Raw genomic sequence first — 27,767 nt, forward strand, 5'->3', positions numbered from 1 at the left:
GATAAATTGGACATATACTGGGGCATCGGGAGTAAGGGGGTGGGGGTAGACGTATCGTGGGATATGACGAGAAACGACTTAATGTTAACTTTTATCCAACACCATCCATTGTTGCCAACTTGTCTCGGTGTTGGCTGGAGACTACACATTTGTTAAGGATACTTCCTGCGTCATCTCCGTGTTGTCACTATTTATCGCCAAGCTCCATTTCTTCAAAAACCACCCCCGAACGTCCCAGCTCCGCGGTTCCCAGGGCTGACACGATCGCCTGCCACCGCCAGTACTGCTATCATCACCTGCCAATGCTGCCACCCTCAACGCCCCGGAGACGTAGATGTCCTTCTTCAGCTCCATGAGGTTGAACTGGTGCGGCAGCGCCGCCGACAGCAAGATGACGCGGTCCCGAAACTGCGGGAAGGGAATCAGATCCAGGCTCGCGTGGTGCGGGACGAGGATCTGGGCTAACGTCGGGCGCAAGCTGGCCGGGGGTACCACGGCCTTGGCAGCCGTAGGTCTTGCTCGGGCGAGGGCGTCGGCGACGAGCCAGCGCGGGTCGTCCTGCGCCCTTGCCGTCGCGCTGTAGAAGGGCGACAGGCAAGCGTAAGGATTGCCGCAGTCTGCGAGCGCCGCCAGGTCGAAACCTAGCGACAGCGCGTTGTGCAGGAGCGCCGTGAAGATGGCCGTTTGAGACAGCGAGCGTGCGTTGGCATAGGGGTCGGCAAGGAAGTAGAGTGGGGATGGGGTGGAGGGGCATCCCCGAGACAGTGACTCTGATGACGATGAATTCGCCGAGGTATTGCTGCTGCTGCTTTTATCTAGAGGGTTGAAGACGACAGGGCTGCCATGTATAATTGTGACGGGTTCATTATGCTGCTCCCAGGTAGCATCCGTATCGAAAAGGGAAGGACTGCTATCATATCCTATAGAGGTGTTGCACATATCGGTGTTCGGAAAACCGCCCTGTGGTACAGTACGGGTTGTTAAAGGGGCCACTTGAAAGGGGTCAACGACTGTTAAGTCCAACCCCAGAAAGTCGAAAAGGCCATGGTTGAGAGAGGGAAACTCGCGGCCAATGGCATTAACAGCCTCCGCTTCCTCGTGCTGTTGCCCATCGGCCATAGTAGCAACCGAGGCCAGTAAGTCACCGCCGCCATGTCGCCTTCTTTTCTCAGTAAAAGGAATGTCGGCGGCAGGGGCCTCGATGCTACCTGGAATCATCATCCCATTGTCATTGTCCTTCTTCGGTCGGAGCTCTGCGTGGAGAGGCCCGGCAGGGTCCCTCCTGTGCTGCGATCGCAGATCTTCTCTAATTTTCTTCCGCCTCTCTCCTGTAATCCAAGGTCAGGCGCAGCCGAAAGCAGAGAAATGATATGACATACGATAGATCTTCTGAGCCGCCCGGTTTTGTTCCCGTCTTGCCTGTGTCAGGGCCCGTTTCTTTCCGCCTGCTGCGCCCTTTGCCTCCGGGGTATTTCTTGATGTTGTACGAGTCTCCATCAGTACTTATCCGTTCGGATGCCCCCGGTCTGCAGTAATTTGTGTGTACAAAAGCCGTAGCCAGACAGTATAATGAAAAGAATACACGATGACGAGTTGGGACTCGACGACTGGGTAAGCCAATGCCGCTAGCACTAAGCCCGGTCTTAACCCCGTGGACCACCCCGGACTGGCTTACTCTGGCTTACGGGCCGTGGGCCAATCAGGTTACATCGTTTCTCCGGGGTAAAAGCATCACGAACATCGCGATGGCGACAGCGTATGGAAACTGGTAAGAGGAAAATTGCCCCGTCTGGGGTATAAAGGGGTTGAACCCAGGCGGGTAGGTGTTTGACCCGACGGAATCATTCTGCAAGTCACCAGCAACAAAGTCAAGAGTGCGAGGCAAACATACTTAAGTAGTCTATATTTTCTGCAACCCCCGTTTTATACTCAGTCACAATGAATACCACAACCTCCGTCACCCCCAAGACCATCGTCATCGTCGGCGCAACCGGCCACCCAAGGCTCCTCCGTCGTCCAGACCTTCCTGTCCCTCCGCCCGCACTGGCACGTCCGCGCCCTAACGCGGGACCCAACATCAGCCGCCGCCCAAAACCTCGCCGCGCAGGGCGCCGAGGTCGTGCAGGCGGACCTCGAGACCGAGGAGGGGATACCACCGACGCAGGAGGCGCCTCCTCTTTCGAAGCCGCCTTCGCGGACGCGCACGCCATCTTCCTCAACACGGACTTCTGGGCCCCCTACCGCACGGCGCTGGCCGCGGGCGCGACCCAGGACGCCGCCAGCCGCACCGGCTTCGAGACCGAGATGCGGCACGCGCGCCACGCCGTGGCCGCCGCGGCGAAGTCGGCGTCCTCGACGCTGGAGCGGCTCGTGTACAGCGCGCTGGCGCCGCTGCGGGAGGCCAGCGACGGCCGGTACACCCACTCGTACCACTGGGACAGCAAAGCGGCCGCGGCGTCTTGGATCGCCTCCCCTGCCTCCGGCGTGGCCGAGAAGGCCTCGTACATCTACGTCGGCGCCTATAGCACGAACCCACTGATCCTACCTCAGAAATTGAAGAAGGAGAAGACGGAGACGACAATGAACGCTGGCGCCGCTGGTGACGAGGAGTACGAGTACGTGATGCGCCTCCCCGCAGGCCGCAGGATGCGGATGCCCGTCCTCGACATCGCCGCCTCCACCGGTCCCTTCGTGCGGTGCCTAGTCGAAGACGAGCCAGCCAACACCAACCTGCTGGCCTACGACGAGTACCTCGACGTGGACGGCCTGCTGCGCGCATGGACCGAGGCCGTGAGCAGCAGCGATGACGACAACGACGAAAAGACGCCGCTGCCGCCCCGGTTCGTGCAGATGGGCCTGCACGAGATGAACCGTGCGACGGGCCTGCCCCTCGAGGTGCTCGAGGCGCCGCCCTTTGTTGAAGAGTTCGGGTACATGGGAGGCGTGAGCGGCGGCTTCGTTGAGCCCCACCAGCTGCGAAACAGGCCGGGCACGCGGGCCTTTGCCGTCACCCTGAAGTCGCACGGCCGGGAGTATCTTCTGGGAGCCAAGCTGCCCACAGCGGCCACCATCTGATGATCAGAGAGAGGTCTGGGTATTCCATAGGAGAGACCGGTCGTCCTCAAGACGAAAAGTGTGTGCGAGTGTCTTGGGGGCAACAAACACTATTTCGTAGAATTCGGTATCACCAAGTACTTAGAAACCATGGCAAGTGTCTCCAGGACTGCTGCGGACAATAGAAATGACGAGTAACCCTTATACTTAACATTGGCAAACTACATACATAAAATACATGTATACATTGCGAAATATGATTGTCTCCATCAGATCCATCGAAAGAGTGTCGAAGGCTACCAAAACCTGCTTGGCATAAGTCTCGTTGCTCATATCGCCTGTGAAATCTATTTACGCCTTCGTCTCTAAATCAAATCCCAGGAAGCAAAAGTTTTGTGTGATGCCGACATGGTTGAAATCAGATCGCGCCATGCAGTTTTTCCCAAACGCTCCCCCAACTCCGGCGTGCCAAGTCCAGCGACGTCTGGTCATGAATTCGTTACCCTCATACTGCCCGGAGTGTGCCTGTCCTTCCGGAGCCTGAGTTGTAGTCAACCTCCTGGTCTCGAGATGGGTGCTCTCGGCGCTTCATTTGAGCAGGAGGCGGTCGGCTGCGAGGCGGCGAAGACCTCGAACCATCCCCTGAAGGCTGCCGGGATCCGGTGCCTGGGCGCTGCACCCGCAGCGGCGCAACTGTTCCTGGCATGCCCTGGACCGGCGGCATGGGTGGCACGTCGGGTCGTGTATTTCTCACGGACGGGGCTGCGACCTTGCTCCTGGTGCGGGTAAGACCGCCGCCTCTGTTTGCTGGGTGAACATTGCTGTTTGGTGGCATGTTGTCTTGGCCTCTGCGCATCAGACTTCGAGGCGGGACCTCGAGATGATTGTTTGGCCCTCCCTTTGGGATTGCCAATGCTGATCAGGTCTACCAAATGGTTCAAGCCTTCGGGGGCTTGGACTCCACGACCGCCTTTCTTGGCCCACTGAGGGGGTTCGTTGAAGGTAGGCTCCAAATTGATGAGGGGCTTTTGAAGCGGCTGGCGGTGGTTGACGGGGCTAGATTCCGGCGAGTCACGCCTGGGCTGCGTCGTAGGAACGACCAGTGGGTGCGGGACGGCATCATTCGGGCGCATGCGGGGTTTACCTTGCGATGGAAGCGGGTACGCAGGAGGCTGACCTGGTTGGGTCTGGTGAGTGCTGCCATTGTATTGAGGGGCAAGCGCGTTATTAGGGAATTGCGAGTTCGGCTTCATGGAAGGGTGCAGTGCAAATCGAGGTGGTGCCGGGCGTGATTTAGGCGGGGTGCGTCCTTGGTTGACAGACGTCTTGCGAGTGACTCCCGCATAGATTTTCGGCTGCGGCTTCGCGGTAGGGGGCTCACGATACTTGGCGGTATGCTCCACGGCAGATGGGAACCATGAAGGCGACTCGGGTGGCGATTCAGGAGTCTCGGGCCGCTTGTTCAAGAGCGAGGGGCCCTCAGTGAAAGGGCCTTGGGACGAGTCCTTGACCGGCTCTTTTGGCTTGTTCGGTTGCGATCGCGGCTGCCTTCCGATCTTCATACGCGCCAGCTAACAAACCCGCACCAGTAAAAGCTGCGTCACTGGCTGGGGCGAGATTATCGATAAGTACCCCATCCGGCTTCTTGGCCTGGGCTCCCTGTTTCTTAGATAGTGTTTTCTTTGGCGTGGTAGGGGTGCAGCTGCGGGTAGAATCAGATCTTTCCCGAACTGCGAGAGGCGCTTGTCGAAGCGGCCCATGTCGAGCAGCGGCTCAAACTCGCCGAGCCTGTACTGGTTCTCCCCCGAGGATTCCGAAGGGCGCGCACTTGACGTAGTCGCGGCGTTGGACACCTTGGAAATTGGCTTGGGGGCAGAGGGCAGCTGCGGTGGCTTCTCATCGATCTTGGGGATCGTGACCGGCTTCGCTGCAGGCCTGCGATCCACCAGATACCAGCTCCGCCACCCGAAGACCTTGCTGGCGAACCTTGCCGCCAGTGCAGGGTCTTCAGTGCAGAAGTATTGCACGTAGTTGTCAGTGTTCATGAACATGGACGACTTGTGTTGGCTCTTGATAGCGAAGCAGTACTTCTTGGGTGGCTTCAGCTGTCGTCGCACGTGTGCCGATGTAGGCTTGTAGATGTCATAGTCGGATAGATTACATAGCCTGAGGGTATCCTTGTCAACCCCGCTGGTTTCCGGCTTCTTGGAGCTCAGCATGTGGCCGTTGTCCATAAGAGTGATCCAGCGTTTGTTCCACTTTCCCGGCCGGTTCGAGTGCTGCATATAGAAGCGGTCTCCCTGTGGCGGGTCTGCTGTGTCAGGTACTGATTCCAGCTCGAGGTCGTGGGCGTCGTTAGGGAATCAGACTCGGCCACAATCAGGTGGTTGTGTGTATCGCCGTCCCATGAGTTCATGACATCTCGTACATGCTCAAAGCGGCGGATCTTGCGCTCCAAGCCGAGAGGGCCGTACGATTCCAGCACCACCATTTGCTCAGCTATTTGGCCATGGTCGTATGCTTTCATGGCCAAGCGGATGATATCTGAGGGTGTGCTTTCAGGAGTTACCGAAAAGGGAAAGGTATGCTGTCTATAACGGACGGAGACAATCTAGTCAATATTAGTACAGGACAACTTCGTGGGGCGTATGCTAGGTCTTACACGATCCCCTGCGTTTACAGCAGAAATAGGAGCATCCATCTGCGGCACAATGCCTTTGCCACCAGGCACAATGCCTTTGGGAGGCTTGGGTAGCTCTGTGAAGGCGTAGTTGTTGTCCATAGAGCCTGAGCTGGAGGAGGCTGGCGACATTGCTGGCGACACCGAGTCCTTGCTCTTCCGGCCTTTGGTCAAGGCGACGAATTTCTCCAGAACAGGACTTCTCGGCTTGCTGGACCGGCGGGGGGATTCTTGGCTGTTGGCCAACTGGATCCGCAACCGTTCGAGATCTTTCTTCTTCTGTTCCGCGATCAAGTGATCGGTCACAGCATCGCTGTGTGCCATTTCGCGGGCATAGCGGAGCGCGTCCTCTCGCTGCTCTCGCAGACGTTGGCTGCGGTCGTCACCGTCTGCGTTCATCAGGCGAGGGTTCGGGTCGCTCGCGACGGTGACGTCGTAACGATATTCGAAGTCGGTCATTTCACTGTCTTGTTGGTTGGAGACAGGCTGTGCTTGCCGTGATTGTTGTCGCCTTGGAGAAGACAAAAGATGACGGGACTCGGCAGCAGGCGCATCCTCTTCCTTTTCAGTCCGAATCTGATTCCGTCGACGGGAAGACTCTAATGTGGTCGGTATAGAGGGTACAGGGGGTCGAGTGAGTATTGTCCGTAATCTTTGGGGCAGGATCGTTGGCGCTGGCATTACCAGACACACTAGGCCGCCTGCGGTACCGAGACATAGATCTCGCAATAGACTTTCCGGATGAGGACTCAACATGACTTTGGTTTTGTTGTGCTTCTGTGCGATCGGCAACGCCACCGCTGGCGTCACCCCCTCTGAGATGAGATGTTGCGCATTGGATGGCAATGGCGCATTTGGAACGGTTCGCCCGCGCTGGCTTCTGTATCGAGAGAATTTAGGCTGTTCTACACCGTTGGTTGGCTCCGGAGCAGCGGCGCCTTCATGTGGCGGCATGGCCCAGAAGCGGGTGGTCGACTTACTCGACTCGACCCGACTTGTGTGTTTTGGCCCGTCTCAGACAACCTATCCAATCGATAGATAGCCGGGTGAAGCTCGCAATGATTTCCAGCAGGGATCGCGGAATCGCTGTCCAAACCCAAAGCCAAGGGGCCCTTCGCCAAAATGTCACTCGGATTCCTGGCTGGGTCTCTCCAAGGGCACACGTCATGTGCAACCTCCACGGCGCGCAAACAGCTCAGAACCTGGAGGGTTGCCAGACTGCAAGGTAACGGCGCGGCCACCAATTCGAAAGGATGCGTGCGCTAAGCCCGCCAAAGAGTATTAACGTTCTTGTTCGGCTCCTACGTAGAGATTCGCTCCAGAGGGTCTCGGTCTGAAAGTCTTCGCCGGGAGGTTATTGGGTGGCCATCACTTGTGCTCCTCGAGGCCGGATTGAGACATCACTGGAGAACCCCCATACGTGTACCAGAGGCGCGCTGGGTAGAGTTGGTAAGATGCAAGCGGCTGGATGTCGCGAGTGAAGTGTATGGCCGGAGGGTCTCAGTCTCGTGCAAACTCCAAATGGTCACCGTATGGTTATGGGGGAGGAAGGTTGGAATTGTAACAGCAGGGAAGACAAATCAAATGCATGTTTTGTATCAAAAGTATTTTATTCGGCCCTGGGGCATGTTGGACGATACATGTAATTATAACCACATGCATGACTAGACTGGTTGGCATGAAGAGCGAATCCAATCACAGCCGTGGGCACAGAGGGACGCAGAGGCAGGTACCATTCATGTACGTAAAGCGCATACGGAAAATAACATTAACGTACGGGGTCGGGGGTCAAGGAGGGGGAAATACACAAACGCAATTGGCATGTTGTTTTGCCAGTCGCATTTGGGGCTAGTCGCATCACAAGAGGAGGGACACAGGGACCAGATCAAGTACAGTGCAGTGCAGCATTGTGTCATGACACGCCCAATCCAGAACAAGAAACAAGAAAAACTCGCTCGCCATCGCCGGGTACATGGCAACACCTAGCAACACGAGCGTGACGCGAGAGAGAGATACCGAGAGCAAGGGCGAAAATAAGCAAGAACCACAACCAGTCCTGAATCAAACCAGGTGAACTGTCACACGATCATTTGCCGCTTGGACGTATTCTGAAGATGGGGGCAGGGAGGGCTCTGGGTGCTGGGGCTGTTAGGCTATTGGGTTAGCTAAGGTTGGGATCGTTGAGGGCCATCCAGAGGTTCCAGAGGTTCCAAAGGCTCCAAAGGCAAGAAGAACATCAATAGCACCTGGAAAAGAAGCAATATGCACATGTACCTAATGGAGACAGACAGACAGCGAATGGATCATTTCCAGAACAGCTGCAGCTGGCTGGCTGGCTGGCTGGCATCGGAAACGGCACCGCCAGACCAGACCCTCTCCGCCCAGCCCACACGCCCACGCACCTCAATCTGCCTTGGCTGCGGCTAGTTGTTCTAGTTCATCCTTCCAGACGGCACGCAACTTCCAGCCTGCTGCTGCATGTTCAACCTGCCGCCCAACGTCAATGTCACCGCCCAGCTTGCCAGATATTGATGGCTTGTTTGGTTGCTACCTAGGTGCTTGGCATCCATGTCGGAGTCTTCAATCTGCGCGGAAACCTAGCCGTAGGTATTCCTCCTAACTCTGTACGTGCTAAAATAAGACCGCATGTACCTGAAGCCGCCTAGGGAACATCATATCGGCATCTTGTACACATACATACATTGATGTATGTATGTAGGGACTGCGGGCAGGGTCGTAGCCAATTCAAACTGAATTTCACTACGTATGTTTGAGGGCTTTAGCTCCAAAAGTAAACAACCCAATCTGCACTCAATTAAGTTGCAATAGGAAAGTCGACACCAAGTTTAATAGACTGCCAGCCGGGATGCCAGGTTGTGGGCGATGCAATCCCCGGTTTTCCTCTGTAGTTTATTAGTACGATCCAAGCCCAAGACATCCCCATCATGGACATTTCGAGCTGCAGTTTGGTTCGAGCCAGAATTCCTTTTCGCATAAGGGGGGCAGTTCCATTTGATCGTCATTTGCCTTAGGTAAGCAGCTCGATCGACCTCAAACCATCCAAGTGCCGACTGCGAACCTGTGTATACCCAATCTAGCCCCCCCAATTTGCTACCCGAGATCCCGCCTGAGATACCATTCTGAGACCTGCCTAATGCAAAGATGGCGGGTGACTTTGACACCCAGCCGCGGGCGGCGCGAAGCTATTTGAGTCATTGCCAGAAGTTTTCGCTGGCTAGAAGTATGTAATTGTCTGTCTTGGTTGTAGTGAGCGCATATGCTGCAGGTCTGCATCGCAACAAGACAGAGAACGTTCGACAGTCCAAACTTACGATCACCACTCCAGCCCGCGTCACATGTATGCAGGGAGAAGAAATACGAGTTCACGTCTGAGGGGTAAAAGCAACTCATGAACCCTGCATGTTTGGCACTTGAGCAGGGGAAAGGTTATGTTACGCGGAATTGCTGCCGAACCAACAGACGTCAATGATCTTCTGAAGGGGCAGGAAATAATGTATACGAGCAAGACTGTGTGCATTTCTCTCCTACCTGTGAAATGCTCGCCTGAAATGGATCTTTTCCTGCTGTCACTTTTTGTTCCTACAATCAAGGCCTTGGCCACCCTTTTCATGCAAAAGAGCGACGGATGATGCCGTGGGCAAGCAGGAATAGGAATGGAACCCTGCATATATTCAACGATTAGGGCATATGTATGTCCGTTCGCTGGCCGTTGATACGATAGCGGTCCGTCCCGGCTTCAAATGTGTCGGAGCCCACCAACCACCAACGGCGAATTTGAAGCTCATTCGATCGGAGCTTGCAGCTCGCAAAGAGCTTGCATGGGCCAAGATCTAGGTATGTTCTAGTCAACGGATGCACCTGCTGCCTGCTGCGCTACAACCGGCCAACCTTATGCTCCTTATCAGCCCTGTAGCCTGATGAAACAGGAGTAAACATATCTAAATACAAGAAAATAACTCAATGGACAACGCGGGTTCCCAACGAGGCCAACGGTCTGGCGTGACCATCGCACCCCGTACCGCGGACGACCTGGCGGCTCTCGCGCAAATCTTCGAGGCCACTTTCGAAGCGAGTGGTTACCCGGTCGAGGGGCCACCCACTCTAGATCCTGCCGCAGTACCTGCATTAGTCGAATACTTTTCCGGCCCCCCGTCGCAAGAACTCGGGGGCTTCGTAGCTGTTGACAACGGTGGTGCGACCACAACGGCGACAAAGCAGTGCAGCGACAGCAGCAGCGACAGCAGTAGCGACAGCAGCAGCGCTCAGACCCCAACCTCCCCGCCGCCGAGGAAGGTGCTCGGCCATGTCAGTCTGAGGCGCGTCGGCCCGCACTCCATCGAGTCTAGACTCTGGAACGCGTTCAGGGGGTGCCCCCATCGATGACAACAGCAGCAGCAGCACCAGCCGCCGACGACTGCCTCTGGGGAGTCTCCCGATTAGCCATTGATCCGACGGTGCAGAAGCGCGGAGTCGGTGGCCGCTTGATGGACCACGTCGAGCAAGAGGCAAGACACGCAAGCAAGACACTCGTCTTGGGTGTGTTAGACAAAGACGTCGCGGCAATACGGATGTATGAGAGGCGCGGCTGGGTAAGATTGGGCCAAGAGGAAGGCTTCACGGGGAGAGACGGAAGATTGTGGACGATGTATTACTATGGGTTGTGCAATCATGCTGCTCCCCCGTCTTGAATGGGGTTTCCAAAGGCTCTTGAGCTTTGGGCGAGTAGTACTAGCAAACAAATAAACTAAAGGAATAGATCAATACGAAACCGTATGTCATCGTCTCCCATGCTAACTATGGATATCCAGGGGAATACATATATGTACCTACCGTCAAAAATTGCAATTTTAACCAGAGCCTTAAGGCGTCCGAGGCTCGAACTCCTCCCTCGTAGGCGACAGGGGCACGAAAGCAGCCTGTGGAAAGCCCTCAAACTCGGGAAGATCGCACCAGCACGAGACTTTACACATACCTACCTCGTCCTGCGCCAGCGCGGTCGAGAAGGCGTCTTGCTCTGCCTCTGTCATGTGACCCCAATCCGTCCGGCCATCGCGCCGGCCCTTGAACAGCTCATCGAATTCCCTTTCTTCTTCGTCGTCGTATTCATCGCCAGATAACTCTTGCTTCAGTGCCGCCCGTCTACTTACCATCGCGTCGAAGGCCTCGCCATCGCACATGACGAGCTTGCGGCGGCGCAGAAGTCGCATGAGATAAACCTTGGACGTGACGCCGAACCGTGCCTTCAGCTTGGCTGGCGTCCACTCCCGCATGTTGCCCCTAAACAAGTCGCGCTCGAGGATCTCCTCCTTGGAACGCCCGGCGAAGCTCTCGGTCCATTCCTTGTCCGCCCAGTCGAAGAACTCGTAATATTCGCGCATGTCGTCGTCGTCGTCGTCGTCGCTGCTGTTAAAACCCCTCTCAGAAAAACTGAAGCGCGAGAGACGATTGCGCCTCCGTCGGGGCGTTCGCTCCATGGGCTCCATGAAACCCCGATCGTTGGCCCCGTCCTCGACCTTGAGATACGGGCAGCCCTCCCAGGGCCCCGCGCGTTTCCATTTCTCGGGAAGAGCGGGCACTTCAAGGTGGTTGCGCTCGGTGTTCTTGTACAGCGGAGGAAGGTTCCTGGTATAGGAGAATGCGATGTCCTCGAGCTCGCTGCCGGACGTCTCGTGGAAGCTGTTGTTGTCAGTTGGGCCCCACACTTCGGCCTTGGGAGTACTTGACTCATCTGCGGATACTGGGCGACGTAACCAATGCCCCTCCTCCTTTCCCCTGACTTCGAATAGGTAGTCGCCCCTATTGACAAATGAGACGTTGAATGCCATTATGATCTGACTATGGTACTGACCGACACTTTCCACCCTGTGGAAAGTCCTTTTTGTGAGTCGACTATGTATATTAGCTCCCTCTGTTATCACCCCCGTATGGAGCAGTTAGTATACTGCGGAGTTTAATGTATATGCGTCCCACAATCTCATTGTCAGTCGTCAAAAACAATCGTGCCTTCGACAGGATGTGGCGTTGCTTTCAGCGCCCAGGGCATATTGTAGATAAACTGTCGTGGAAACAAAGACAACAGTTGCAAGTTGCCGTCAGGGGCCATTGTCCTAGAATAAAGCCGCCCGTGAGCTAGAATCGAGAACGCCCATAAGAAAGAAACATTCAGAAAAACTTCTTTCTTCAATTCCTCTTTGTACCATTGGCGTAATATGGAGTGCTGGGAAACTAGAGATGCCCGGTTTGGCCGATTAATAGTCGGTGTGGTAAACCCAACAGCAGCGCATCAATTCGAGACAGAAGGCAGGCTTCACATCAGAGGCGATGACCCCTGGAATTACGTGGCCTAGGAGCATCCTGGAATGTTGAGTAGGTGTTCATCTGGAGAACGTACGTTGGAAAGGAAGCTTTACGGAACGAGCCGAGAGTCCCACTCCCAACTCCATACTCCGTACAAAAGGTCGAAAGTGTAAGCTGTCGTGGCCCACCCTCTCAGTCAGCAGTATAACCATTCATAGAAGCCAATCTTTCAACAAATCATACACCTGATCAGATCAGCTCGTGATTGGAAAAGGCAAGATGGCCGAGCGGTCTAAGGCGCTCGACTCAAGCGACAGCTTGACCATCATCAGATGGTAACAATTCGAGTCAGGAAACTGGCGGGGGGTTCGAATCCCCCTCTTGTCAATACTTTTTCCATGGTATATCATGTCATTTTTTGGCGCATCTCACTACATATATTCCACCTTTCCTTTTTACTCTGCCAGTAGTAGGTATACACACACCATCAGGCCATTTTCTCCATCTGCAACCCACCCTGTATACCAGTATGTCCCCTGCTTATCATCGCGACACAACATGCTGTGATTCTAGACCTGATGAATGTCCTTTTTTGATTGCCATCTCGACCAGGACCACCTGATCCACTGAGCAAGCTCCGCAGCCAGCTGTGTCCTCCCCGCACCCCTCCGTTCCCAAATCGGCATCGCGACCGGGGGCCTCGCAAGATAGCCTATCTATTTGCTTCACACATTCACGCCGGCTAAACGACCCCCAGCTCGCCTGGCCTGCAAGGAAAAACTATATGGCGCCAAGCAGAACATACTGAATCCCCTCAGCTGGGCGCATGCCCAGCCGGGTGATGGGAAGCTTGACTGGGAGTTTTTCCATGCTTTTGTCGATCGTGACGCCGCATCTGCAAGGGAGCGCTGCAAGGTTGCCGGCATCTTTACCGGGCGCTGGACGGCCCTATACATGATACGTTCCTAATTTAAATGTTTGCAGCTATTCCTATTCCTGGGGAAAACCCACCATACACGTAGCTGGGGCTGCTGCCAAGACGGGGAAGTTGGCATGATGATAGTAAATAGTTGGTTCGACTCTCGTCGCAATATGTATAAAGGCCTCCGAGGTCCCTTTCCCCAAGCTCTCTTCGTATATCCATGGTGGTTTTATGCCTTTGCTAAGATAACCGACGACATCATGCGCGTATCCGGCATTCTGAACACTGCACTCTTTGCGCTTTGCGCCGCAGCGGCCACCGTGCCGACTCCGGTCGAGGTCCTCCGGCGTCAACACAACGCCGGGACGGTCATCACCAAGTGCGCCAAGCCGGGTGTCCTGGCCCTGGCCTTTGATGATGGTCCTTACCAATGTACGGGCATCCCCTCTGCATTCGCACTCGTGTAGCGGGCCTTGATACTGACTAAATCCGCGTGTAGACACCTCTAAGCTTGTCGACACACTGAACAACGCTGGTGCAAAGGCTACCTTTTTCTTCACTGGCACGCTTTACGGTAGGGGGAATTGCATATCGTCAAGTTAAAATATCGAATGAAAACTGACAGGTGCTGTGCAGGATGTATCTACAACCAGCGAGCTGCGGTCAAGAAGGCCTATGACAGTGGCCACCAGATTGCTTCTCACACATGGTTAGTTTCTGCAAAAACTTAACTCAGCCCGTTATAAGAAGTCATAAGCTAACAGATTGCCTCTCCGTCCTCAGGACGCACGCCAACCTGGCCAACCTCGGGACCTCGCAGATCCAGTCGGAGATGCAGAAGGTCGAGCAGGCCTTCGTCAACATCTTCGGCAAGAAGCCCGCCTACATGCGCCCGCCCAACCTGGCCACCAGCGGCAACATGCTGAGCGTCATGCGCTCCATGGGCTACAGCGTCATCACCGACGACATCGACACGGGCGACTGGAACGGCCAGTCGCCGCAGCAGAGCCAGCAGAAGTTCCAGCAGGCCGGCGCCGGCGGCAACGGCCACATCCCCCTCATGCACGAGACCTACGCCTCCACTGTCGACACCCTCGTCCCCTGGCTCATCAACTGGGCCAAGACCAACAACCTCAAGCTGGTCACTGTCGGTACGTGAAACCCGTCATCCTGATCCGCTTCCTGTCTCTCTCCTAGCTCTAGGAAGTCTATATACCTCGTAACGTCATGGCTGACTAACTGTTGGAATAGCCGAGTGTTTGAACGACGCGGGTGGCATGTATCAGTCTGGAAGCTTCCCCTGGAAATGGACAGAGCTCCTGCTAAGGGAGGCAGCATGTCCCTTTCTGTCTGCCAGCCAGCCTTCTTGAAATGACAAGCTCTGATGCGGTGCGGGAACAAGTCTCGTCTAGCAATGCCACGGAGGCTGGCAGAGCATGATAACCTAGCTATTCAATAAATTTAGGCGAATCAGCGATGGCAAGTGCAGCAGCATTTGCCTTTGTCAACCTCTACCCCTGATTCGATTTGTCCCGTTTCACGCCGTTACTGGGTTCTACTAAGACCTCGTGGCACTCTTCGTGACTCGTAAAGCCTGTCCTACTGGTTTGATGCTGCGTTTCGTGCTATGTCTAGAGTCCATGGGTGATCACGAAAGCCTTTGTTGAGCCTCCCAGGGAATGGTCTCAACGATACTACAGCTTTGAGTTGCTTACCAGTACAAAGTCATGTTGTTTTATGGACTAGTCATCTCATGTACCACGTACAATAAGTCATAGGCAAGCACTCATTGTTAATTGATATTGGCCATATTCCACACATGCTGCTACCCCATCCGTCCCCTTCCCTCCCAACACCAAGAGAGCCATGGGTATCAAAGTCTAAATGCCTACCTCTTTAACTTGCTCACCCAGCAGCGCAACAGCCAGAGAACACACCCACTTCAAAGAATGAGCATATATGTCTAAATAGACCCTTTGTCCCTTGCCCGGGCCGGTGTAACCTAGCGGTAGTATCATTATTCATATACTTAAAGGCAAGAGGGTTCAACTCCCTCTGCGGGCACTTTTTGTTCTCCTCCCGACTTTTTACCGCCATCCCTTCAATACTCCCACTCTGTTTTCTATACTCACTGCCAAGGATAGGGAAGTAGGTGACCTTGCCTTTTTATCCTAGGGATTCATTTCAGATGACCTGCGCAATCTCCAAATGCTCAATCTTGGTCGCCGGATGGCTGGCGCAGGTGGTTCGTACGGGAGTTGATATTGGTGATATGTAAGGAGGGCAACGTGATGCCAGTCTCACTCAGCACTGGTTCCGGTTTTGTGGTATTTGGGGTCTGCAGATCATGTACCCTGGGGAAAGTGATCAATCATGGGCTTCTGCAGCGTGTTGCGTGCGTACGGTATGTACAGTAGCATGTAATGCTGATCCGGGGAGGCACATGCACGACATAGCTTCTAAACATAACGAAACCCCAGCGTTGCATGCCGCATGCACACACACACACATGTATCTTGCCCAACCTATCACACATCTTACTGAAGGACTCTGGGGTAACTCCCACAGCCAACACGCTTTGGTTACGGGCGGGAGAAGGGTCCCAGGCCACGTGTCTGGTGTAACCTGACAGTCAACCTGGTCAGAAGAGGCTGTTGTTCAGTGACGTCTGAAATGTGTCGCACGTATGATTTCCATCTTCGCACAAGGTGTCGTGTTGGTTCTGTTGGTTTGGCCATGGCCTGGCGGCGACGACCTGTCAGGGGGTGATGGGATGATTCCTGACTGCTGCTACCCGATACATAGGTAGTACCTGCTGCAGCCCTATTAATAGCACTGGGATCATGTATCCGGCTAGTGCGGGGCAAATCCCGACAGAATGGATCCAATACACTCTATTGGGATGAGCGTCAAGATCTGGGGGTATCTCAGGTGGTCATTAGAGAAGAGAAGGCGTGATTCAATAAGTAATCATTACCTGGCATTACGGGAGCAATATATCGACCATCGGCTCCCACTATCATCTTCAATGTGTCAGAAAACATCGGGGCGCTCTGATTGCCGGTATCCTATTGCAGGGAACCAGCCCATACAAAGTCCTAGACGGGAGTTCCGGCAATTCGGATTTCTCTCGTCGCTCGTCGGGCTGTCCTGTCCTGTCTGTCTTATTGCTTTGCGCCTCTCCCAATGGCAGGCATGGAGTGACACGGTTGTGAAACCCGGCGAACATTGTTTTTCCTTTGTCGGAGTTTGCCTGTATGGCTTGCTTGCTTGCATTGCATGAACCACAATCAATCAGTCCTGTCAACCATCAAGGTCAACGAGTTGCGAGTCGGGCAGTGCAGCTAACTAAGCTGCCTCGATCTACCCTGTATGGCTGCTCCCGTTGCGGCTTGTCATTGTCACTGTCAATCAATCATGGGACAGAATCATGCATGCACCTGATGGGATGGATCGTGGATCAACTGCATCACTGCATCACCCACTCTGATCCACATGCCCCCAACATGGGATCCCACACTGACAGAAAGTATTGGACGTGAACTTGGGGCAACAATTCCCCATTTTAGGGTACACACGATGGCCCCTTTCCCAAGTGGCTACATGATTGCGAGCTTGCTTTATTAATAAGATTTCGGTCACCAGTTGAGCTTTCACCGTCACAGGAAATTGCCTGTGCCTGCTGGCTCTTAATTAAACATGTTTGTTCACTGAACACTGAAAACGCTTGACGTCTGGTGCGAGTTGAAGGAGGTAACCAAGTAACCTAGGACGGGCAGGCTATTGTAGGTACCTACATGCAGTACCTACCACTACTGCTGTACGTGCTTCAATGGTGCTTGCAGTGCGTCGCCGCACCTTACCCACCTGCCTGCACCTCCAACCGGCCCCCTAATGAAATCACCACACCTTGAATGTTGTCTTGCCTCATCTCGGGGAGCTTCGATTCGATTCAATCAATGGAAGAACGAAAACCTGTGAACACACCGGTGAAAGTAGCAGTCGGTGGAGGCGCCAGCACATCCACTTCTTGCTGAGTCCTTCCATTGAATTATTTCTAGGTGCCGCCTTGTGTGCCTGAGTTAAGTAGGTACTAAAAAGAAAGACCTCTTGACCTCCCAGGGCTTTGTCATTTCCCCCTAGGCCCCATCCCATGTCCCAGCATCCCAGTAAACCGTCACTGCTTCAGTCCGACCCGACACCTTATTTTTGGGCACACGTGCCTGGCCTGTCACAATTCCATACTCCAGCGCTACCATCAAATCATCGTACTACAAGGTAAAACAGTTGGCCATTCGCCGATGTTGCGATCAGGCTCCCAGCCTAGACCGACAAACTCTCAACCTTTCGAGTTGACCGCCACTCGATTCACTGTTTATTTACTCCTTCGTCTTCTCTTGTCTCTGCGGAATAGAGTTCCGCTCTGCACTGACTCGTGTGGTGCAGCGAGTGCTTATGATCTCATCTCGCTTTCGCCAATTCAACTAATAAGACTAATAATACCATTGGCGCCGTCGCCCTCCTGCCACTCCCGATCCCGCGTGTCTCTATTCCATTCTACTTGAATTTTGTCGACCTGTCCTTCTGGCTATACCCAACAACACCGCAACAATATTTCGCCAGGTTCACCGACAGGGCTGCCGCATTTCCAGGCTCGACTCGAGTCTCCGTCCCCAGACGAGCATGCCCGACTTCTCCCAGCGCTTTCGGCGCTCTAAGAAGGGCGCCATGGGACGAGCTACCTCGCCTGTCAGTGCCCCCTCCTCTGCGCGAAACTCGGCCGACGGGCGAGCGACGACGCCCGCTCGCGAAGCACCCCCGGCCCTTACCATCACAACATCGACGACGCCGCCGCGATCGAGCCACGGCACGCAAAGCGCCACCAGCTTCCATCCGCCCAAATCCCCTTTTCGCAACTTCAAGTTTCGTTCGTCGAGCAAGCGAGCGCGCTCCCCTGCCCCGGCGTCGCTGGCGCAGCCGTCCAACCCTGCGATCGTGAGCCATGGCCCCGGCGGGGAGCACGAGTCCAAAGAGCGTACCGCCGGCCAGAGCGACGTCGCCAAAGTCTCCAAACAAGGGAACGCGCTTCACAAGATCCCCGCCTTCTTGAACCTGTCCGTGGTGGACATTATGAACAAATATAGCGATATCAACTGGACGGAGGGGGAGCGGACCATGCTGGGCACTCAAGACCCCCTGGCTCATCCTCAGTATGCGCCATTGAGTCCAATGTATCGCAACCTCGACCGGTACGGCAACGTCCAACCATGGAACAGTAACCGAATCAAGCTCCAAGTGCCCGAAGGCGCCACAGACTACATCAACGCTTCACCAATCGTCTTGGAGTCCCCGTTGAACCCCGAAGAAAGACCACCCCATCGGTACATTGCTATGCAAGGCCCGAAAGGCAATACAACGGAGCACACATGGCGCATGGTGGCAGAACAGCTGCAAAGCCCTGCAGTCATCGTTATGCTTACTGAAACGCACGAGAAGAACATGGAGAAATGCTACCCGTACTACCCGCGAGAAGTCGACGAGACGAAGGAGCTTGGCGAATCCGACGAATTTGGTGACGGTTTCCGGGCCAGTCTGAAATGTGTCTCGATGGAAGAGAAAGCTGAAGGCGCAATCGTAATGCGCCAGCTGGTGCTTCATGTCGAGGGCCGAGATGAGGACATGGTGGTCTGGCATCTCCTGTACAAGAAGTGGCCGGATTACGGAGTGCCGGCGTTGGAGGACATCGAATCGTTTTTCGAGCTCATGCGGCTGTCGCGAGCCAAGAACGCCAGCCCGGACAACCCGCGCATTGTCCATTGCTCTGCAGGCGTCGGACGCAGCGGCACTTTCATCGCACTGGAACACCTGATGCGCGAAGTCGACTCGGGCGATCTGGAGAATTACGACGAGAAGAATGGGGGCGCGGATGCTCCGGATCTGGTTTTCGATACGGTTAACACACTTCGGGAGCAGCGGAGAATGATGGTCCAGGCCGAGCCCCAATTCCTGTTCATCTACCAGGTTCTCCGGAAGCAGTGGATGGAAAAGTACAATGTGGTCGTGGAAGACGACGAGCCGGCCTCTAAGCGATTGGAAGTTGCCCATGACCCTTTTGTGGAGGACTAGGCCCGTAGGCCGCCGGAAAGTGTGCTGAAGTTGTTACACACTCCATCATCATCGCCCTTTGGACAGATGAGAGTCAAACACGGGCACTCCAGTGCAGCCGGCGGACTATTGGGCCTTTCTACGCCATCTGCCTCCTCATTCTGGAGCAGGTGTATATATTCGTTACCGGGAAACATAAGCCCGGATTATTAGGGTTGCATTTGGCACTTGTTTCTGCCGACAAGCAAAAACGGGCCCTGCTTCACGGCCTTGGCAAGAAATAGGAGTTCTGCGATGAAAAAGCAAAGATCACGTTATCTGATTGGCATTTGCATTTGAGGATCGGACAGGGAGCAATTCAGCATAGCGTGGTATGGTCGATTAGGCATGGTGATTTGGCAAGAGATGCATTTGTTATCTGATGCACGGCGATTGCATCATGAAGAGGAACGTGTGGCATTGGTCGGTATGGCCGGAATTCGGGGAAAGCGGTTCTCTTCAGTTTTAGTTTTTCTCCTTTGCACGCACGCAAGCTTAGAGTCAAGACAGCAAGCAGATGGATGATGGACGGATTGCATGCATTTGAGATACCCCATTACGCGGCGCGGCTCGGTTCTTTCAGTCTCTATTTCTCTGCGTTCTATAGAGACAGACCCGAGAACCAGGAGGAGACAGGATAATAGACAATCAGCAGAGAGAACAATGAAGACTCTGCTGGCACATGTACATACACCAACTTTATTCAGTTGCGATTCCATGTTCAAAGACCTTGGAGTGATTACACGTTTTGTCTTCAACTCCCCCCCTTTTTCAGTGAACATGGCCGGAGGACAGGAAATGGAAATATCGGGGTTGCCGAGCATAGACTTTTATGCCTACTTATCTAGGTGAGCATCAAATTTTAGAAGAGAGGCGAAGCTATGCATATGTCTTTCATAGGGAAGTCAAAGGATATCCCATCATTTCGCCATTGACAAATCACTGCAGCTATTGCGTCACGAAAGCGATGGCGGGGTAGGACGAATGATGAGGAGAGAGTTGCACTTACATAAGTACGTGTATGCATGCCAATGAAAACACCTGATACTAACTTTATGACTACCTGCGTTCATCTTGAAATATAATATATTACTCTTTCACAAGACTTGCGATCATATATTGCTTGGATAGTGTTGAGAAGAATTAGGTACATAAGCTCATATTCGTATCAATCTTCGATATAAAGACAATGGCAAGCCCCAGGGCTCAACCGGATCTCCTAAAACTCGGCGAGCGGCTCCTGACCCAGGGCCCCGTCAAGACGCTGCGGACCCCGAAGCGCGTCCGGATCCAGCTCGGCAGCACCGTCGTCGCCGACACCACCTCGGCGCTCTACGTGTGGGAGCACGAATACTACCCCTTCTACTACGTGCCTCTATCGGCGTTCCGGAAGGGAGCCCTCAAGCCGAAAGAAGAGGAAGAAAACGGGGAAAGCACCACCATCATCATCGCCTTCTTCTTCTTCGTCTCCTTCCTTCTATGTCGCTACGCTCACCGCAGGCGCAGGGGACCAGAGGACCACCACGGACCGCGTCCTGGTCTTCAGCCAGGACCTGCCGCCCAACAGCGCGGCGCGCGGTCTCGCGGGCCTGGCGCGCGTCGAGTTCTCGGCGCCGGGCGCGGCGTGGTTCGAGGAGGACGAGCGGATCTACGTGCACCCGCGCGACCCGTACAAGCGGATCGACATCCTGCCGTCGACGCGGCCGGTCCGCGTCTTCGTCGAGGGCCGGCTCGTGGCCAGCGCGCCGTCGTCGATGCACCTGTACGAGACGGGGCTGCCGGTGCGGTACTACCTGCCGGCCACGGCCCTGGCGGCTACCGACGACGGGTTAGGGCTCGTGAGGGAGAGCGGGACGACGACGCAGTGCCCGTACAAGGGGGAGGCGAATTACTACTCGGTCGTCTTGCCGCCAGGAAAGGGGGAGGGGAAGGGGAGGAGACGGTGGTCAAGGATGTGATCTGGTATTACCGGACGCCCACCCATGAGAGCGCGCGGGTCGCGGGGCTTCTCTGCTTCTACAATGAGAAGGTGGACATCGAGCTGGACGGGAAGATGCTGGAGCGGCCCAAGTCCATCTTTGCATGAGACCGGGGTGTGTGATTACCTGGGCGTTGATTAGCCGCCAGAACAATATTGAAGTTGATGTTTTCGAGCCCAATACACACATATAATTGGACCACATTATCGGGAAATGGGTCAAAGACTCGACTCCTTATTTACTTATATGCATGTAAGCCCTGCTTGACATGGTTGTACTAACTGCCATGCGAACACCGTATACGTGAGGCGAAGACAGCTCAAGTAGTTCTGCTGCACATCTTTAGGAAATCTATCAGTCAGAGCTGACCAAGCAAGGCCGCAGGAGCGGCGATCATGGGGGATAAGCACGCCAAGAGAGAGATAGACATGGCAGAACACAGTGAGACTGAGCTCTGCGTAAGATGACCTATTCTAATATGAATCTCACCGCATCCGGGTAAATGCAAAGAACGAGAACCACACCCACACCCACACACACACACCGGGAACCAAATACCCTGGGGCCGGGAGAACGACGACGGCATTAACGGGCCATTCCAAGGAATGTGGCCGAACATGGTCGTTGTTCAGTTTTAACCTCCCGGCCGGCCCGTCAGGAGGTGGTATTGTACATACGACGTACATTACGACAGATAAGCTAGTTGAGATGAAGTCGTGTAACGCTGGTTTCTCGTGGCTAAATAGATTAATAAAATGACGTCGTCGTCGCACCACCCCCTGCTAGCCTGCCTGCCTGCCTGCTTGCCTGCTTGCTTGCCTGCCAGCCACCCGGCCGGAGATACACGACTCAGATATGGGACGAACTGGTTCATTGCAGATCTTGGGTTTTCAAGTCCCTTTCTCCGGAGACTGACATGACCGGATTCTTTCTTACTATTCGAACTGCATGCATGTGCGGGAGATGCGGACCTATGCCCAGCTGGGCACCGGCGGCCAAGACGGAGAAATGAAGGAAAAACGAGTCAGTACTGCTGGGATAGAGGACTTACTACTCCGCCCTCTAGTGTAGATACAGTCTGCCGAGCCGACCAAGCTTTCCTTACATCGGAGAAAAAAGCGATAGATACATGGACCTAATTTACATACCAGTCGTAACGCTAGGGCGACCCGAGTAGCCTTGATCCCCCCTGGCTAGAGATGCAAGACTCCGCAGCGGTGGCGGCGAGCTACTGATCGGAGGTAGGGGGAGAGAGAGAGAGAGAGAGAGAGAGAGAGAGAGAGAGAGAGAGAAGGAGGGACCCCTACATATTTCGAAGGGAGCACGACATTGACGGCTCGCGACGCATTGACGAGAATTTTGAGGTTGTGCGAGCCGTGTTATGATGTTTGACGAGTTCATCCTCCCATTATAGATTGGAGCGCGCCCGGGGTTGTTGCTGGGTTGCATTCCTTTCCCGCGTGTGGCACGTGTTCCATCTGTCGACCACGCCTGGCTGGGTTCGATGCAATCGCCTTTCTCAGCTGGCCACTATGACCGAGAACTGGGGCTCGGGTTCCCCAGATTCAGCGCGTCGGTACGATACCTGCCTGGTATTGATTGATTTCGGAAGTACATAATGTACAATACTTATTTCTGGCCTACCGCTTATAAAAGACTTATTAGTCAAGACAACAGGTGCTGTATTCTTTACCTATGTACCCCATCCGTGCTCTGAATGTCGTTACAAGAGCGACGAACGGTTGACTCCTCGTTTTCTTTTTCCTCCCATCTGAAGTTGGGCTCATTTTCCTCCCCCACCCGTCAGCCCGGCCTTTCTGAATATTGACAGGTTCTGGGATGGTTCTAGCTGGCTTCTGTGGACAGTGGACACCTTGGCTGTGGAGCCGCCGAGTCTTTTCGGATTCTGCCAGTTCATCTCATCAAAAGTCATTCCACCGACCGGCCGGTTGGGCGCTCGCGGGTTTGGCCACGCGGTGAAAAGGACACCAGCAAGAGCTAATAAATTGGAGTAACCTGGCCAGTCCCCGATCATCGCTGCATGTGATGGTAGTGGACGACTTGAATGTCGGGCGCTGAATCGGACGGCAGGACACTAGCAGCGTGCTACGGCTCTAGTTTACAGGTACTAGCCTGCCTGTGCTACATGTGCCGCAGGGCTACCAGCGCCACATCTACATTAATACATTGAGAGTAGGTACTCTTGCATGCCATGGGGTGGAGTTGATAAAATAAAAAACTGCACAGCATTTCGTGGTGGCCACTGCAATTCCTGGGCCGAGATGGAGCCATGTACTTGTAGACAGAATGAGGAATTCCGTCGCTGCCGCCATGTGCGTGCCATAAAGACGCAGCCCACATATTTCAAAAACGTGACAGCTCGCTGGAGCATCATGAGGGCACTTGGAGGGCCAGTTCCCAAAATGCAAAGATGGCGCGCATGTTCGTCCCAATCTGGCCTGCTGCGTAAAACTGGAGACGACTACCACACTGGCAGTCAGACTACCGATTTTGCAGTTCCCACCCAACCACCACCCCAGCATTGGCGAGCGAGCGCTTGCGCTCTACCTGCATGGCATGGCATGGCATGGCATGGCATTGCCGGACACCTGGACCTTTCCCGCCGAACCGAGGGCCGGCCTTGCGAAAGCGATGTCGCTTCCAGCCCAACATGGCCTGGGATCAACGTCCATACCAAAAACCCTAGCCAAGAGACGCGGAAATGAAAGAAAAAAAAAGCTAGGTATTTACCTGTCCCGAGGCTGAACAATGATGACATTGGAACTGATGGAGAACGCGTATATGCGCATAATCCACGGGAAAGTACAGATGTTTTGAGGGGGCTTACAAGTTACAGTGGGCAAGGAAGACCGTGCATAATGCCCGGCTAGCGGCAGATGCAGCCAAGCTGCGGTTATGGACTGATCACGAAGTTCCAGACACGGAGATGGAGGTTTCTTTGACTCCTCTTCCGCCTGCAGGAAATTGGGAGGGAGAACCGGCTACTAGCCTCGTCGAGGCTGTTGCTGCTGTGGAGAAACAAGCACGATCGTCTTCTGCTCTTCATCGATTCAATGAGCAGGCCACGAATGTTGCTTGATCGGCTCACTTTCAATCGACTGCCGGGGTTGATTGGACGGTATTGCGAGCTTGTCTGTCCAACATCATGGCCAGATACCGACTACGGACCGGTGAAGATCTGATTATTGTAAGAACGAATGAAACAATCTCTTTGCGGTGACATCGAGATCTTGTCAGCTTGGGACCTCCCCGGTTATTATATTAACCCCTCGAACACGATTCGCTGTCTGGCAAGTTGGGTGTAGGGGTTGGAGCCGAGCAGCGGAGCTGGGGCAACCTGGGCCGGATTATCGTCCCCCTGAAGCCATTCCGACATTTCCCACCCTCCCGCATCGCTTGCGACGAGTAATCAGCTATACACGCTGTATTGCTCGTGTGCGTACGCCTCAGCTGTTTGCATCCCGGCCAGACACACCCATGCAGACATACTTGCGTGCCATTTACCGTGTAAGATGAAAGTCCGGTTCGTTTTCTCCTTCATTCGGCCCTGTTTCGCGTGGTTCCCGCCTCGTCCTTGTAGAGCCCGCCCCAACTTCGAACGCTTCTGGTGCCCCATCGCGGACAACCTCCCCCCTTCGCTCCCAATAATCTGCAACGAGACATCTGCAGGGGTGGATAAGTATACGTATGCACACAAGCGCTGCCTCTCTTCATATTTGAAGTCCTGGGTATCATTGACCTCTCAAAGTGTCTGGCATGGGTGATACGTATAAGTATATAGAACTTTAATATGTGAGTATTGGCATATTGGTACGAGGTGGCCCCGGCAAGCATGTCATCGTCATCCACAATGTTCTAGATCTATGATATATATAAGCACATCGCCAATATCAACCCAAGAATTGGTAGCTGCTGCTCTCCCCATACCTCTCTCCTCCTTCCGTCAATGCATGAGACTGCGGCTCTGTCCACTCCACGTCAGTGTCACCTTTCTGTCTCGATCGTTTTCGACAGACTGGACACTATCGTCTAGTACCGCCGCAGAGAGCCGGCGTGCTGACTGACATAAACCTTAATCGAACGATACGAGCGTGCTTGGCTGCTCGAATCCTCTCAAACCGTCTGATTGTTTTTAGTAGTTCGTATGCCCGTCTTCACATGTCTCCTCTCCTACAGTACCACTACAGCCTACAGCACCTACCAGGACGGCACCTAGTTCCTACCTACCTACATGTACATATATAGACAAATATATCGGGCACCCAGCCCACCCGCGAAACAAACTGGCAAAACTCTTTCCACTGCCCGCTGACTCGAGCACTCTTCCCAACAACAGCCTCCTCTTCTCATCTCTAACCCGAACCCCTCGTCCTGGGCGTGTTTATTACGTACAACGACACCCACCGCGAAGACCCCTGGACCCGTTTACGAGTCTGACGGCGAGATTCTGCTAGCGATTAAGAGGGGTCGAGTGGGCCGTTCTAGCACCGCCATCGAAAACCCAAGCGCCGAGTCGCCGGTACATCTCTGTTGGCTTTTTTTTGGGAGGAGGGGAAGATCGGAGGTGCTGGGCTGGGCAATTGGCAAATGGAATTTGTCTGATTGGAATTGGAGGGACACTGGACACTGCACTGGACCCCTCCATCCCGCCAGCCAGAGCGCACACACGCCTATCCGACAGCTTGCGCGCACCAGATCGCCGGGCACGTCTTTTTGGGCAGCCAGGCTAGAAAGCTAGAACGCAGGCCCATCCGGTGTCAGTCCAAACTGTCTAGTCGACCCCCGGGGCCATTGCCGGAACTTAATTAAGAGTAGACGCGGCACTATTCCCTACAACGGGCAGTGGTCGAATCCAGGGCAGATCCTGGGAGAAACATTTCTGGGGACCGACCGACCCAGGATCCAAGCAATAATCAAAGAAAAAACAAGCTGGTGTTTTTTTTTTTCCTACCCCGTCCCTACGTCCCTACCTATTTACTAAATAGGCATCGGAAACTGTTTTGGGTGGGGAGAGGAGCCCAAGAGACAAGGTACGAAAAGGAACGAGCTATTACCGACTAAAATCATCATACCTCCCATTGCATTACATATTGACCTACGCTCACTCGCTCGCACCTCTTTCGCCCGTGGTTGCTTCCTCCACCAGCACCAGCACCAGCACCAGCAGCACCACCACCGCCATACCATCCCCATCCGACCCGGCTTTCCTCGCTCCCTCGTTCGCTTCGCACCGCTGACCGATCACGACCCCCTTGTTAGGGAGGAGAAGGAGGAAAGGGAGTGCGAAGAAGTGTGCACAAAACGGGTTTATTTTTGGGGTCTGAGATACCCGGCAATCACACGCCTGCCCACCCATTGATCGAACATAACTCTCTGCATACCGACTTACACACATATCTGCACCTACACCTACATACGCTTACCACCCACAATCCGGCCCAAATCTGGCGTATTTGTCGACCAACCCTATCCAATCCGCAAGCACAACCGGTGAAGGCGGTCTGCAGGCTGAGAAGCGGAGGATTACTAAGGGAAACGCGAACGACGAAGAAGCAAGTAAGACAGGCGCAATCTTACGTCCACCCTCCAATCCCATCGCGGTCGCTTATGCGCTGGCAAGCAGGCGGTCACGACGGAGGAGATTCGAAGAAGGAAGAAATAAGCACAAGATCGATACGGAGGGCGCCGCCTCTTATCCTTGCCTGCATCAGTCACATCGCCGACTTACCGAATCCTCCCAATCGGATAAGGCGCGTGCGAGCAGGCGGCCTACAGTAACAACCACCACCTGCAAGAAAAAGAACCAGCGGCCGACGTCATGGCTTCCATAGTAAGTAACCGTGTTTGATTTTGGCGGCTTCTGATTTGGTCTTTTCTTGCCTCCCCCACGCAATGAATGCTACATGCCAGTGGTCTTTTCCTCCTTTTCACCGCCTCGAACAAGGCGACCGTAACGGCACTTGATTGATTGATGTTCTGATGTTCCCTTTTCCCCCACGCCACGTTGCGCCCTTGTCACCGTCACCGTCACCTCCAATCCCAAAGGCCCCCGGTCTCTTGGGTCGTCCAGCCTGGCCTGTCTCGTCGCTTGTGCTCACCTCATTTTCTTTTCTGGTGTCTTGAGCCAATCTGACGGCACGGCGCGAGGCGTGTGCGCGCCGTCTCACCTGCACTTGCTGCTATGGCGCATTCTATTGCTTGCCCCCCTACCAGGCTTATTGCTTACTCTGACAAGAGCAAGTCATAGTGACTGACTGGGGGCAAGCAGCAGATCTTTGGGAGTCAGGATGAGCCAAGAAGACGAGAAATTGGAAATGCAGCTCTTCCCACCCTGGACCCGGCTGGCCTTGGCCTCCCTTGCGCGGATGACGACCCGGAAGCCTGTCGCGTTTCAACCTCGACGATTCCCGTCTCCTTCCTATTGCCGTTTGGTGTGTTGTTTGACACCAACGCACCGATCGTTGGCAATGGATCCCTTTGATTGATTGACCCAGTGGTCGGACATGCCCTAGAATCTAAAGAATGTTCCACGTTTGACAGGGCTCTTCTTCAGCACATTTATATGATCTGATCTATGCCCCCTTCACCCGCCCAGCATGCCTGGACGCTCAACTGCCCAAACACTCTTGTCACCTCGTAGTTGATCGCC

The 27,767-nt window shown here is 54.3% G+C and overlaps 8 protein-coding genes across 8 annotated transcripts; 5 read left to right on the top strand and 3 right to left on the bottom strand.

Moving 5' to 3' along the window:
- Nucleotides 1–141: 141 nt before the first annotated feature.
- Nucleotides 142–939, bottom strand: PG997_012124 (uncharacterized protein; the record flags this gene model as incomplete). Its single annotated transcript, XM_066816438.1, has 1 exon — nucleotides 142–939. The coding sequence occupies one exon, from the start codon at nucleotides 937–939 to the stop codon at nucleotides 142–144; it is 798 nt and encodes a 265-aa protein (XP_066662130.1).
- Nucleotides 940–1,938: 999 nt separating this feature from the next.
- Nucleotides 1,939–3,075, top strand: PG997_012125 (uncharacterized protein; the record flags this gene model as incomplete). The annotated part of the gene is made up of 1 exon (XM_066816439.1): nucleotides 1,939–3,075. One exon carries the CDS (start codon nucleotides 1,939–1,941, stop codon nucleotides 3,073–3,075), a length of 1,137 nt encoding a protein of 378 aa, XP_066662131.1.
- Nucleotides 3,076–3,559: 484 nt separating this feature from the next.
- On the bottom strand, nucleotides 3,560–6,688 carry PG997_012126 (uncharacterized protein; the record flags this gene model as incomplete). Its single annotated transcript, XM_066816440.1, has 5 exons — nucleotides 3,560–3,928; nucleotides 3,984–4,602; nucleotides 4,687–5,354; nucleotides 5,483–5,665; nucleotides 5,717–6,688. 5 exons carry the CDS (start codon nucleotides 6,686–6,688, stop codon nucleotides 3,560–3,562), a joined length of 2,811 nt encoding a protein of 936 aa, XP_066662132.1.
- Nucleotides 6,689–9,715: 3,027 nt separating this feature from the next.
- Nucleotides 9,716–10,443, top strand: PG997_012127 (uncharacterized protein; the record flags this gene model as incomplete). The annotated part of the gene is made up of 2 exons (XM_066816441.1): nucleotides 9,716–10,060; nucleotides 10,120–10,443. 2 exons carry the CDS (start codon nucleotides 9,716–9,718, stop codon nucleotides 10,441–10,443), a joined length of 669 nt encoding a protein of 222 aa, XP_066662133.1.
- A 171-nt stretch (nucleotides 10,444–10,614) lies between these two features.
- PG997_012128 (uncharacterized protein) lies at nucleotides 10,615–11,580 on the bottom strand (the record flags this gene model as incomplete). Its single annotated transcript, XM_066816442.1, has 1 exon — nucleotides 10,615–11,580. The coding sequence occupies one exon, from the start codon at nucleotides 11,578–11,580 to the stop codon at nucleotides 10,615–10,617; it is 966 nt and encodes a 321-aa protein (XP_066662134.1).
- A 1,654-nt stretch (nucleotides 11,581–13,234) lies between these two features.
- Nucleotides 13,235–14,344, top strand: PG997_012129 (peptidoglycan-N-acetylglucosamine deacetylase; the record flags this gene model as incomplete). Its single annotated transcript, XM_066816443.1, has 5 exons — nucleotides 13,235–13,406; nucleotides 13,474–13,548; nucleotides 13,611–13,683; nucleotides 13,758–14,125; nucleotides 14,226–14,344. The coding sequence occupies 5 exons, from the start codon at nucleotides 13,235–13,237 to the stop codon at nucleotides 14,342–14,344; spliced, it is 807 nt and encodes a 268-aa protein (XP_066662135.1).
- Nucleotides 14,345–17,657: 3,313 nt separating this feature from the next.
- Nucleotides 17,658–19,100, top strand: PG997_012130 (tyrosine protein phosphatase PTP1; the record flags this gene model as incomplete). Its single annotated transcript, XM_066816444.1, has 1 exon — nucleotides 17,658–19,100. One exon carries the CDS (start codon nucleotides 17,658–17,660, stop codon nucleotides 19,098–19,100), a length of 1,443 nt encoding a protein of 480 aa, XP_066662136.1.
- A 1,207-nt stretch (nucleotides 19,101–20,307) lies between these two features.
- On the top strand, nucleotides 20,308–21,076 carry PG997_012131 (uncharacterized protein; the record flags this gene model as incomplete). The annotated part of the gene is made up of 2 exons (XM_066816445.1): nucleotides 20,308–20,583; nucleotides 20,669–21,076. The coding sequence occupies 2 exons, from the start codon at nucleotides 20,308–20,310 to the stop codon at nucleotides 21,074–21,076; spliced, it is 684 nt and encodes a 227-aa protein (XP_066662137.1).
- Nucleotides 21,077–27,767: the final 6,691 nt, after the last annotated feature.

Source organism: Apiospora hydei, assembly GCF_038363865.1.
Source record: "Apiospora hydei strain CBS 114990 chromosome Unknown utg000009l_segment0_segment0, whole genome shotgun sequence".
In the NCBI taxonomy this organism is placed as follows: Eukaryota; Fungi; Ascomycota; class Sordariomycetes; order Amphisphaeriales; family Apiosporaceae; genus Apiospora; species Apiospora hydei.